The sequence below is a fragment of the Haliotis cracherodii genome, unplaced genomic scaffold (genome assembly GCF_022045235.1).
Source record: "Haliotis cracherodii isolate W230 unplaced genomic scaffold, xgHalCrac1.p SCAF_7, whole genome shotgun sequence".
Lineage (NCBI taxonomy): Eukaryota > Metazoa > Mollusca > Gastropoda > Lepetellida > Haliotidae > Haliotis > Haliotis cracherodii.
Window position 1 is genome coordinate 58,219,962 of NW_027266330.1, and position 12,709 is coordinate 58,232,670.

Below are 12,709 nucleotides of genomic sequence, written 5' to 3' on the forward strand. Positions count from 1 at the left end.
GCAAGAAAATACAACCTATATGAAGAAAAAATAACTGTCACAAGAAGGAAATAACACACAGATCATGACAAAACTGTTATATCAGGAAAATAAAACTCATATCAGGCATATGTTATATCAGGGAAATATAACACATATCAGGCACATGTTACATCCAGGACGTATAACACATATCTGGCATATGTTATATCAGGGAAATATAGCACATATCTGGCATATGTTATATCAGGGAAATATAACACATATCTGGCATATGTTATATCAGGGAAATATAACACATATCAGGCATATGTCACATCCAGGACATATAACAAATATCTGGCATATGTTATATCAGGGAAATATAACACATATCTGGCATATGTTATATCAGGGAAATATAACACATACCTGGCATATGTTATATCAGGGAAATATAACACATATCTGGCATATGTTATATCAGGGAAATATAACACATATTAGGCACATGTTATATAAGGGAAATATAACATATCAGGCATATGTTATATCAGGGAAATATAACACATATCTGGCATATGTTATATCAGGGAAATTAAACACATATCAGGCATATGTCATATCAGGGAAATATAACACATATCAGGCACATGTTACATCCAGGACATATAACACATATCTGGCATATGTTATATCAGGGAAATATAACATATCTGGCATATGTTATATCAGGGAAATATAACACATATCAGGCATATGTTACATCCAGGACATATAACACATATCTGGCATATGTTATATCAGGGAAATATAATACATATCTGGCATATGTTATATCAGGGAAATATAACACATATCTGGCATATGCTATATCTGGGAAATATAACATAGATCAGGCATATGTTATATCTGGGAAATATAACATAGATCAGGCATATGTTATATCTGGGAAATATAACATAGATCATGCATATGTTATATCCAGGAAATATGAGACATATCGGGACACATGAGAGTTACTGACCACATAGAGAGTCTCTGGTCCACATCCTTGAGGAAGCTGCAATGGAACTCGTAGATGGGGTCGAGGTAGGAGAACACAAGCTCCACCATGGAGTTGAGGATCATGGTGTCCCCACTCAGAGCGTTGCGGAACCACTGCAACAATCACATACATATATCAACAATCCAGGTGTACTCTCACAATAAAACACCTCGGTTTCATGATACTCATCCCCTTGGGATTTTTGCAATATAAAAACAGGAATTCAAAACGTCTCCGAAAAAATCTTTGAACCGTATTCGATGTAATAGGCGCCCAGGGCGCTCTCAAAATTAAAAATAGGGGGCTCTTATTAGAATATTATTTTGGTGAAAAAAAAACAGAGTTAAAAGATAAATTTCGTGGTTTATGCTGACAGCTATGAAATGTTTATGTACGACAGATATATTTTTCCGGAATTTAATTGCCAATAATAAAGGGTGCATATAACACACGAGTGCGTATTATACGCAAATCTTGCCGTGGGCGCTTATTAGAGCGTGGCGCGAATACGGTATGTAACATTTATCATATTAAACCAAAAGATAAAAACACACTCTGATTTACATGTATTTCAAATTCACAAAGCCAGCTATAAGCTCCCTCTTTTCAGAGAGATAGCATGGCACTTTGCACCATACTAAGATGGCCGACTTGGCTTGACTCACCACACAGACAAGTTCCAAGTCCTTCTTGTAGGTCCGCTCTGTCATGAGCAGCTCCTTGGCGATGTAGTAGGAACTGTCCACCGGGTGGCGCTGCAAGTACGGATAAAAAATACACGTAAGTTGTTGGACGACACAGCGATGCATCGATGGATCGTGATATTTTACAAGTCGATACAAGTATCGATCACAGTTGCACACAAAGTAAAAAGTATCGATACTACCATAACTGTTTGCTTTAGTAACTGTTACACCAAACACTGATTAATAGTGAACATCAGTGGTAAAAACATTCATATTTTGATCCATTGCGTCATACTTGACACTGCCAACTGGAAATCGTCAGTGTGCCAGGTATTTGGCCATCTTGTCTATGAAAAAGATGGCTTACACACCACAGATAAGAGCACATGCAAGTATCGTGATACGTATCGGATTGTGAGCAAGGTATCGTGATAGTATCGGATGATGAACAAGGTATTATGATACAAATCGGATCATGAACAAGGTATCGTGATACGTATCGGATCATGAACAAGGTATTGTGATACATATCGGATCATGAACAAGGTATCGTGATATGTATCGGATTATGAACAAGGTATTGTGATACGTATCGGATCATGAACAAGGTATCGTGATATGTATCAGATCATGAACAAGGTATCGTGATACGTATCGGATTGTGAACAAGGTATCGTGATTCGTATCGGATCGTAAACAAGGTATCGTGATAGTATCGGATTGTGAACAAGGTATCGTGATACGTATCGGATTGTGAACAAGGTATCGTGATACGTATCAGATCATGAACAAGGTATCGTGATACATATCGGATCGTGAACAAGGTATCTTGATACATATCGGATCGTGAACAAGGTATCGTGATAGTATCGGATTGTGAACAAGGTATCATGATACATATCGGATTGCACAGTTGGTGTATCGTCCCAGGCCTAAAACACATGTTGAAATTACGTGTAATACACTTAACTTATTCCTATTACATACCAGCCATACACCTGTCATATATATAGTATGACTCTATCTTATTGCAGGCTCTGTATAATTGCGGTATCGGTAAATCTCGTCATCCACACACACTGTTGACTGTTAATTAACTTATGCAAATCTAGGCATGATAATTAATTGCTTGGTCGAACACAGGACTCGTTGCGGTACGTGACAGCAACTCGTAAAGTATTCACGTTAACTTGTTTAGGATAGTTTCTGGAATGGTTTTGAAGTGGAATTACCCCTTCCTCTATTGGAAATTGATTAGGAAAGAACCCATTTGTTTTGAAGATGTCCCTTTACAAAATAGCCTTACCGCGATAATATAGAGTTGCTAATTAATTTGTTGATCGAACTCGGTAAAAAAAATCCACAATGATCAATCCAAATTGATGTGTCATAAAAGTTTAACAAGGAACAAGACCCATTTTCTGTACGACATATTTAATATGTCAGTAAGCATACACCATAATGACCAATAGTAAATTAACTACAGCAATAATATAGTGTACCATCCTAACAGTCATATTTACAGGTTTAATATCTGGATCTGATCCCACAATCAAAGGTTTCTGGCATGTCTAAGGGACGTAACTCTCACAACGAAAAGCGGCACCTCAGACAACTTCCCTGGATTCTCACGAAACAGTATGACTATTGTGAGGTCACAGCACATGGGTCACAACATTGGTTTGTTGTTTAACGCCGCACTCAGCAATATTCCAGCTATATGACGGCGGTCTGTAAATAATCGAGTCTGGACCAGACAATCCAGTGATTAATATCATGAGCATCAATCCACGCAATTGGTATCAATGACATGCTTCAACCAAGTCAGCGAGCCTGACCACCCGATCCCGTTAGTCGCCTCTTAAGACAAGCATAGTTGCCTTTTACGACAAGCATGGGTTGCTGAAGACCTATTCTACCCCGGATCTTCATGGGCCTTACGTTGCGACAATGTTGATGTTAAATTTTAACTAAATTCCTAAGGAACTAACCTTGACCTTCTTCTTTATGTCAATGTCGTCGTGGTCCTCCGACTTGGATGTGGACAGCGTGGAGATGTTGCTGGGGATGCCAAAGCTGGAGGTGCTCACTGTCGATGCCGCGATCATGTAGGCCTTCTTGTTCTTGGACGGAGGTGTGAGGGGGTAGTCACTCTCATCCAGGATGGGAGGTGGAGGTGGCGGAGGGGGTGAGGGGGACGATGGGGAAGGAAGGGTCTCGGTTCTCTCAGTTGTTGGAGAAGAGGTAGTGGCACTTGTGCTTCGCATTAGACTGAAATATACAGAGTTGAGTTGTGTATGTCCTTGTGCCTTGTTAGAGGCTGACCAATTGGTATTCAGAGGGGCCTGGGAATTCCAAAAAAATAAAAATAAATTGTCCCCCCCAAATTCTTCCAATAAATAATCTTGCTTCAAATTGTTAGAAAAAAAGAAATTATCATACCTCCATGTCAGAATGATGAGATCTGATGGTCCACGTGATATTGATAAATACTTTATCATCCAAAACTGTCCCCTACAGGAGATATCGCTTGGATGAGATCAAGCAATATCTACATTGTATATATCGCTTCACCAGGGACACCAGAAATGGGCTTCACACATTGTACCCTTGTCCGGAATCGAACCCGGGTCTTCGGGGTGACGAGTGACGCTTTACCCACTAGGCTACCCGACCGCCCCTCCAGCTATATCAAGGTGGGGAAGCACACAGAATATGGGCTTTAACCACTGCACCTATATGGAGCATGTCTTACGTGAGAGGGTAGGGTTTTATGCCTGTCAGGACTTGATGGTACAGTCAGCCAGGGTCTTGTTCCACAAAGCCGTCACAGTCTTTGATTAAACATAATGTTACAAATTTTATATTCGTGATAACACTTTCTTAGGTACAGATTCTAGTACCGGTATTTTTTTGGGCTGAGTCCTATCCGGATTTGAACCCATACTTTTGTTGCATTTGGACGGGACTCTACCCCCCAAAATACTTGCATTTGTACTTTACAAAGAAAGTGTTATCTCAAATATAACATTTGTTACATTTGACCACTTTCTAGTTGCATTGTGTGTTCATATGATCAAACAGTTGTAGCACTTCAGTGACTTTGAGACACATGACCAAGGTCACATATAACCATGCATCTTCCCGAGGCATCAGAGTTAACCGACTTTAAAAGTCCAGTTTCCACCCTTGCCGAACTAGGCTGGAATTCCTGGGCTCGATCGTAGCGTCACCAGTGGCTATTACGAGTTATGTCCTTTCTATGCCTCTCCTATTGACCAATCAGATTCAACCTCTCATATCACTTGCATTTGCTTCAAACAAAGCGGTGGCGCCCAGTCAAGATGATCTGATCGATAAGCAAGATCTATATTGTGATAAAACGAGTCTTACATCGCGAAGTGCATCAAATCACGTGAGCACCTAGATTAAAAACATGAAAAGATTTAGAAAATATCTGTTGATGAGTTAGCGGTGCACATGCTTTGCAAATCCTGCAGTCAACCGATATCTGCATGACACTTTACGAACCGGATTTCGATATCAGTGCGCGATTTTGATTGGACTATGCATAGACTCGTTAGTCCAGCCAAAATGTAACTCCATAATACCAGCCCAGTTCGGCAAGGGGGGAAACTGGACTTTTAAAGTCAGTTAACTCTCTTGTCTCGGGAAGATGCATATAACAACCTACCTACCTTCAGTCATCCCTTACAAACACATTGGGTGCAGGGCTTCAAAGAGGTGTGTTCTAGAACCTACCTCAATCTGTTGGGAGGACTGAGATTAAGGTCGTCCTCCTGCACGACCTCTGGAATGTTCTCCACTTCGGGACATCGGGACAGGCGGTGTTCATCTTCCACACTCAGGGCCATGTCCCGTGACCCGAGAACAGGGGCTGAAAACTTCCTATCCATGGCCTTGAACCCGGATGGAGAGTTGGATGGGTGAAAGAATCGTGGAGAATCAACTGGAAGAGAAAAGCAGACTTTTAAGACGACATTATTTTCCAAAAATTGTCTCAGTTACCTCCCCTTAGTCTTACCTTGACCAAGGAGAAATAAAATGTGTCCTCTGTTAATGGGGTGTATGCAGTATGTTTTTGTGGGACTTGTGATAGGTTCATCAAGACCATGAGGATATAGGTCCCTGTGTCAATGGGGTGTATGCAGGATGTTTTTGTGGGACATGTGATAGGTTCATCAAGACCATGAAGATATAGGTTCCTGTGTTAATGGGGTGTATGCAGGATGTTTTCGTGGGACTTGTGATTGTTTAACTACAAGAGGAGAACACAGTTCCCAGTTGACAGGTTGTTTTACACGGCATTTTTCGTGTGACATGTGACAGATAAACTGTAAGAGTGAGTGAGTGAGTTGGGTTTGAAGCTGCTTTGAACAGTATTTCGATTATATCACGGCTTGATGCATGTCTCAGACGTTTACCACTTTGCTGAAGCCCATGAGCACAGGTATGGTGTTAACAAACCTAGAAACATAATCAGGCAAACAGGATTCGAACCCATGATCAGAGGTTTCTGGCGTGCCCAAGGAACGCAACTCTGCAGTGTCTGCACAGTGAATTGCTTCACCTTAGATGACTAGGCCACTGTGCCCCGTGAATTGTAAGAGCAGATATTGGGCGACTTTGGTTTGCCGTAAAAGGCGACTTTGCTTTGCCGTAAAAGGCGACTATGCTTGTCATAAGAGGCGGCTAACTGGATCAAGTGGTCAGGCTCACTGACTTGGTTGATGCATGTCATCGATCCCAATTGTGTTGATCGATGTTCATGATGTCAATCACTGGATTGTCTGGTCCAGACTCGATTATTTACAGACTGCTGTCATATAGCTGGAATATTGCTGGAGTGTGACGTTAAATCCCCAACAAAATAAAAACATTTTGGTCCAACAACTACCTCACACTCATCATCGGAATGACCTTCCGCTCATCCATCTCACTGGTGTTCTTGTATGAATTTGTCCATCCTCGCCTATCCAGTGTATAATTATACATTCTCTTATGATAAATACCCAAGAGCCGGGGTAGAATAGGTCTTCAGCAACCCAGGCTTGCCGAAAAAGCGTCTATGCTTGTTGTAAGACGCGACTAACGGGATCGGGTAGTCAGGCTCGCTGGCTTTGTTGATGCATGTCATCCATCCCAATTGCATGGATCGATGCTCATGATGTCAATCACTGGACTGTCGGGTCCAGGCTTGATTGTTTACAGACTGTCGTCATATAGCTGAAATATTGCTGAGAGCGGCGTTAAACAACAAACAAATTAGCACAGAATGGATCTTGCTCGTGAGAGTCATTAGATTGGGTGGCCCTTTTATACCTTGAGCCATTTGAATCAGGCTCTAAATGTTCCTATGGTAGCAAACGGTTCTTGGGCTTTTATGATGAAAGAATAGAGATATAATTCACTGGCTAATTAGGGATGGAATTTGTGTGTGAAGCATTCCTATTGGATACCCTTCTATCAAAAAGTGTTGGGTATATAGTTTGTTTGAACATGTTGGTGTCCAATGAGGTCGGGTGAAGTGGGGTGTAACATGGCGTCCAAGATTACAGCACTTATATGCATGCATGGGTTCGTGTGTGTGTGTGTGGCTGCTTATTCTAGTCCGGACTGATGCCGATTTATAGCACTAGCCCACTGAGATACCATGCAGCAGTTTAACATGAATACCCCACTCAGCCCCAGAATACTGACTCTGAGCCAACCAGTCCATGTTTTAGCCCCAGGGCCAGGCAGGATCGAACCCTGGACCTTCTGCTCTCTGGGCGGATGCTCTACCACTTGACCACAGAGGCGGTCTGGTTTCAAATAAGAGACTGATCCATAATTATACAAGGTGGGTGACGCCAGTACATTTTGTCTTCTGTGAGAGGATTAAGTTACATCCAAAGTAGGTATCAGGTGTTTGAAATTTTTTCCATTGGCACTGGAATCAGCAAGCACAGGAACATTGGACATTGTACATGTGACGATACCAACGTTTTTCTTACAAATATCTATTTACGGATTCAACGAAGGAAATGACATATGATTATTTCAGTAGTACTTGTAGTGTTGGTTGGTTGTTTAATGCTGAGTCAGCGGTATTCCAGCAGTATCATGATTGGTTGTAGATAATCAAGGCAACCAGTCATTGACAGCCACCATGACACACACCTTGTGGCCTATACCACTGTATTAGTTATACTAGTGGCCCTACAACTAATCCACATCAGATATACTAGTGGCCCCAAAACTCATCTACAATAGTTTATACTACTTGCCCTAAAACTGATCTACATAGTTGATACTAGTGACCCTACAACTGATCTACATTAGTTGATACTAGTGGCCCTACAACTAATCCACATTAGATATACTAATGGTCTTTAAACTAATCCACATTAATTGATACTAGTTGCCCCAAAACTTATCTACACTAGTTGATACTCGTGCCCCTAATACTAAGCTACATTAGATATACTAGTGGCCCTAAAACTAATCTACAATAGTTGATACTAGTGGCCCTACAACTAATCTACAATAGTTGATACTAGTGCCCTTACAACTACACTAGCTGATACAAGTGGCCCTACAACTAATCAACAGTTGATACTAGTGACCCTAAAACTAATCTACACTAGTTAATACTAATGATCCTACACAGACCCACAATAGTTGATACCAGAAACCAGAAAAGGCTGGTCAAACCTTCTTATTTCTCACTTGGTGCTTCTTGCAATGCACAATTTGAATAATGACAAATTCAATGATTTTTCTTGTAGTGATTCTGAGATGGAGATACAAAAATATATGTTTTTGTTTATTGCTATTTATCATGATAAAAGAAATTTTCAATATTATAAATAATACTTATCAGCATTAAGTGTACTATACAAGGCAATTTTCTTCCATTCCAGTGGGATTAGGCCTAACTTAAGTGTCAGTCATTGCCATCTACTTGTAACATGCCAGGGTGAGCCAAACAATGTATAAACAACAATTTCCAATGCAGACAATCCTGCCACTGAACATCTGCTGCTCCCCTAACAACTTTTCTTTAACCCTCTAAATGTCAGACTGTTGAGAGCAACAAACACTTCAAGTTGTGGAATTGCTTCTCTCTCCATGAAAACATTGCTTCTTATCGATGTACGCTAAACATGCTGCACATTATCTCTCTAAGAAAAGAATATCAAAAGAATGGGCTCTGGATCAAACAAACAAACAATTCTGTAACTGTGGCTCCAGAACAAATATTCCTGGGATGGTGCTTCTCGTAATGTCAAACCTGAAGGCCCCGACCTACTGTATCCCTTCTGTTACACGCCCGACCTACCGTATCCCTTCTGTTACACGCCCGACCTACTGTATCCCTTCTGTTACACGCCCGACCTACTGTATCCCTTCTGTTACACGCCCGACCTACTGTATCCCTTCTGTTACACGCCCGACCTACCGTATCCCTTCTGTTACACGCCCGACCTACTGTATCCCTTCTGTTACACGCCCGACCTACTGTATCCCTTCTGTTACACGCCCGACCTACTGTATCCCTTCTGTTACATGCCCGACCTACTGTATCCCTTCTGTTACACGCCCGACCTACTGTATTCCTTCTGTTACACGCCCGACCTACTGTATTCCTTCTGTTACACGCCCGACCTACTGTATTCCTTCTGTTACACGCCCGACCTACAGTATTCCTTCTGTTACACGCCCGACCTACTGTATCCCTTCTGTTACACGCCCGACCTACTGTATTCCTTCTGTTACACGCCCGACCTACTGTATCCCTTCTGTTACACGCCCGACCTGCCGTATCCCTTCTGTTACACGCCCGACCTGCCGTATCCCTTCTGTTACACGCCCGACCTGCCGTATCCCTTCTGTTACACGCCCGACCTGCCGTATCCCTTCTGTTACACGCCCGACCTACTGTATCCCTTCTGTTACACGCCCGACCTACTGTATTCCTTCTGTTACACGCCCGACCTACTGTATCCCTTCTGTTACATGCCCGACCTACTGTATCCCTTCTGTTACACGCCCGACCTACTGTATTCCTTCTGTTACACGCCCGACCTACTGTATTCCTTCTGTTACACGCCCGACCTACTGTATTCCTTCTGTTACACGCCCGACCTACAGTATTCCTTCTGTTACACGCCCGACCTACTGTATCCCTTCTGTTACACGCCCGACCTACTGTATTCCTTCTGTTACACGCCCGACCTACTGTATCCCTTCTGTTACACGCCCGACCTGCCGTATCCCTTCTGTTACACGCCCGACCTACTGTATCCCTTCTGTTACACGCCCGACCTACTGTATCCCTTCTGTTACACGCCCGACCTACTGTATCCCTTCTGTTACACGCCCGACCTGCTGTATCCCTTCTGTTACACGCCCGACCTGCTGTATCCCTTCTGTTACACGCCCGACCTGCTGTATCCCTTCTGTTACACGCCCGACCTACTGTATCCCTTCTGTTACACGCCCGACCTACTGTATCCCTTCTGTTACACGCCCGACCTACTGTATCCCTTCTGTTACACGCCCGGGCGTCTATTCATTTCACACAAGCCATTGACCCGGCGTCTGTTAGAGGCTGGTGTGTGCTTGAGGCCTGGTTTATTTTGTTTAATGCTGGCACTGTGGCAACTTACTACCTTACTCACTACACATTATTAATCACTAATATATCACAGTCTTAAAGACAAGGCTTGTAATAGAGGCTCGGTTTCTATTTTTGTGACAGAGAGTATGAGCCCGTGCCTAATAGGTGAGGTGAGGTAAAATTGGGTTTAACGTCGAGTCCAAGATTATTGCACTTATATAGCGACATACATGCACGTGTGTGTGTGTCTGTGTGTGTGTGTGAGTGTGTGTGTGTGTGTGTGTGTGTTTGTACTAGTCCTGACTGATGTTGATTTATAGTGCTAGCTCACTGAGACACCATGCCGCCGTTAACATGAATACCCCACTCAGACACAGTATACTGACTCCGAGACGACCAGTCCTTGTTTTAGCTCCTTAATGCCCAGCGCCAGGCAGGGTAACAACAAGTACCATCTTTTGATGTTTTTTGGTATGACGCGGCCGGGGATTGAACCCCGGACCTTCCGCTCTCCGGGCGGACGCTCTACCACTAGACCACGGAGGCGGTCTCCGGGCAGACGCTCTACCACTAGACCACGGAGGCGCTCTCCGGGCGGACGCTCTACCACTAGACCACGGAGTTGGGTCCAGTGCCTAATAGAGGAAATACAGTAACTTAGTTGGGTTATCGTACACCTGCATGGGCTGATGCAGCCCAGGAGAGAATGTTTGTACACGTGTTGCAGACAGGAACTCTGTGCATGCCAATGCACACAGCATTCTGTGATTGTATTCTTCCACCAAATATTTGGGGTGGAGTGATATATAATAATGTCAAACCTGCAACACCAAAAGGGTTTGACACGTGTGTGGGTGTAAATACTACAATGCCACCTTTATTGAAACTTGTACAAGCTCAATGTCTGCCATAATACATTTATAACATGTAGCTGGTGAAACACTTTTATACGGATCAGTTGTTAGGTGACTATTATGAACTAATGTAAATCAGTTGTAGGTGACTGGTATGAACTTATGTGGATCAGTTGTAGGTGACTGGTATCAACTAATGTGGATTAGTTGTCGGTGACTAGTATCAACTAATGTGGATCAGTAAAACAATTCCCAATTGGACATTTTGTACCAAACTTGAGACCTACAGCGGGAACCTGGGTAGGGTTTGGTAAAAAGGGGGTCTGGTAATAGGGGGTCAGGTATCCAGAAAGTATATATAGAATCATCACAGCCCTCGTCACAAGTATCAAGTCCTGTTGATCTGGTGTAGTGTCACTTAATTATTTAGTTAAATTCCAATACCAATTCCAAATTACTCTTACAGATTCGTATATAAAATTATTTATAAAGAATTTATCTTTGTCTTTCTCAGGTGTCCTGGAAAGTTGCGAGGTAATTATTTAGCTAAATAATTAATACAAGCTTCAATGTGTTGACTGAATTTCAGTTTCGTTGTGATGGTATTTGAACAATTCTTACAATTTCTTGAATACATGATCTTGTGAGTAGGTGAGGTGTGGTGAGGTGAGGTGAAATGGGGTTCAAAATTATTGCACTTATATAGCGACATGCGTGCATGCTTGTGTGTGTGTGCCTGCGGCTGCTTGTACTAGACCGGACAAATGCTGGTTTTATAGTGCCAGCCCACTGAGAAACCAGATCTTGTTTTATCCTTGTTTTAACATCTTTCGGTATGAAGGGGCCAGGGATGGAACGAACAACCTTCCTTGCTGAGGGCAGATACTCCGTCTACTCCACCATGGAGTATGTGAGGGGAAACATGGATTTATGAGTGAGTGTGTGAGTTGGGTGTAACATCGCTTTTAACAGTATTCCAGTTATATCACGGCGTGTCAGCTTAATGTGGGAGGAAAGCCCGATGTGATGCAGGTCTCAGACGTTTACCACTTCGGTGAAACCGACGAGCTCGGGTATGGTGCTGACAAACCTAGAAACATAATTGGGGCTAACCGGGATTCGAACCCACAATCATAGGTTTCGGTGTGCCCAAGAGACGCATCTCTGCACAGCAAATTGTGGCGCCTTAGGCGACTGGGCCACCCGTGCCCCCCACATGGATTTATGATGCTATTAGCAGTGTTCCATTCATGTCTCACCAGAAGGAACCAAGAATAGGAGTAACTGAGTGACAAGTTTACAAGTTCCTTGAATACCTGGCACATCAACTGAAAATAATGAGCACATCCAATCAACTGAGCACTCGAGGGACATCTCATCTCCTCTACAACCCCTGTCCTTGTTCAACAAGCAGACCGGAGCTGGAACGCTGCCAGCATCATGATTCATGTCCATTTTCAATAGACATCTTCTATGCTGCTCTCAGAATGCTCCAATTAATTTGTATGAATTTCTGTCTCCTCTGTCCTGCATGGAA

At 42.8% G+C, this 12,709-nt stretch overlaps 1 protein-coding gene across 1 annotated transcript in view; it reads right to left on the reverse strand.

The window, feature by feature from the left end:
- Window positions 1-12,709, reverse strand: part of LOC139447261 (FERM, ARHGEF and pleckstrin domain-containing protein 2-like) — a 152,641-nt gene that overhangs the window by 12,608 nt on the left and 127,324 nt on the right. Inside the window, exons 14-17 of the mRNA XM_071228533.1 lie at window positions 5,455-5,662; window positions 3,684-3,963; window positions 1,672-1,761; window positions 986-1,119 (exon numbers count right to left, since the gene is read on the reverse strand). Of these exons, the coding sequence (XP_071084634.1) occupies window positions 986-1,119; window positions 1,672-1,761; window positions 3,684-3,963; window positions 5,455-5,662 (712 nt within the window). The remainder of the gene's footprint in view (window positions 1-985; window positions 1,120-1,671; window positions 1,762-3,683; window positions 3,964-5,454; window positions 5,663-12,709) is intronic.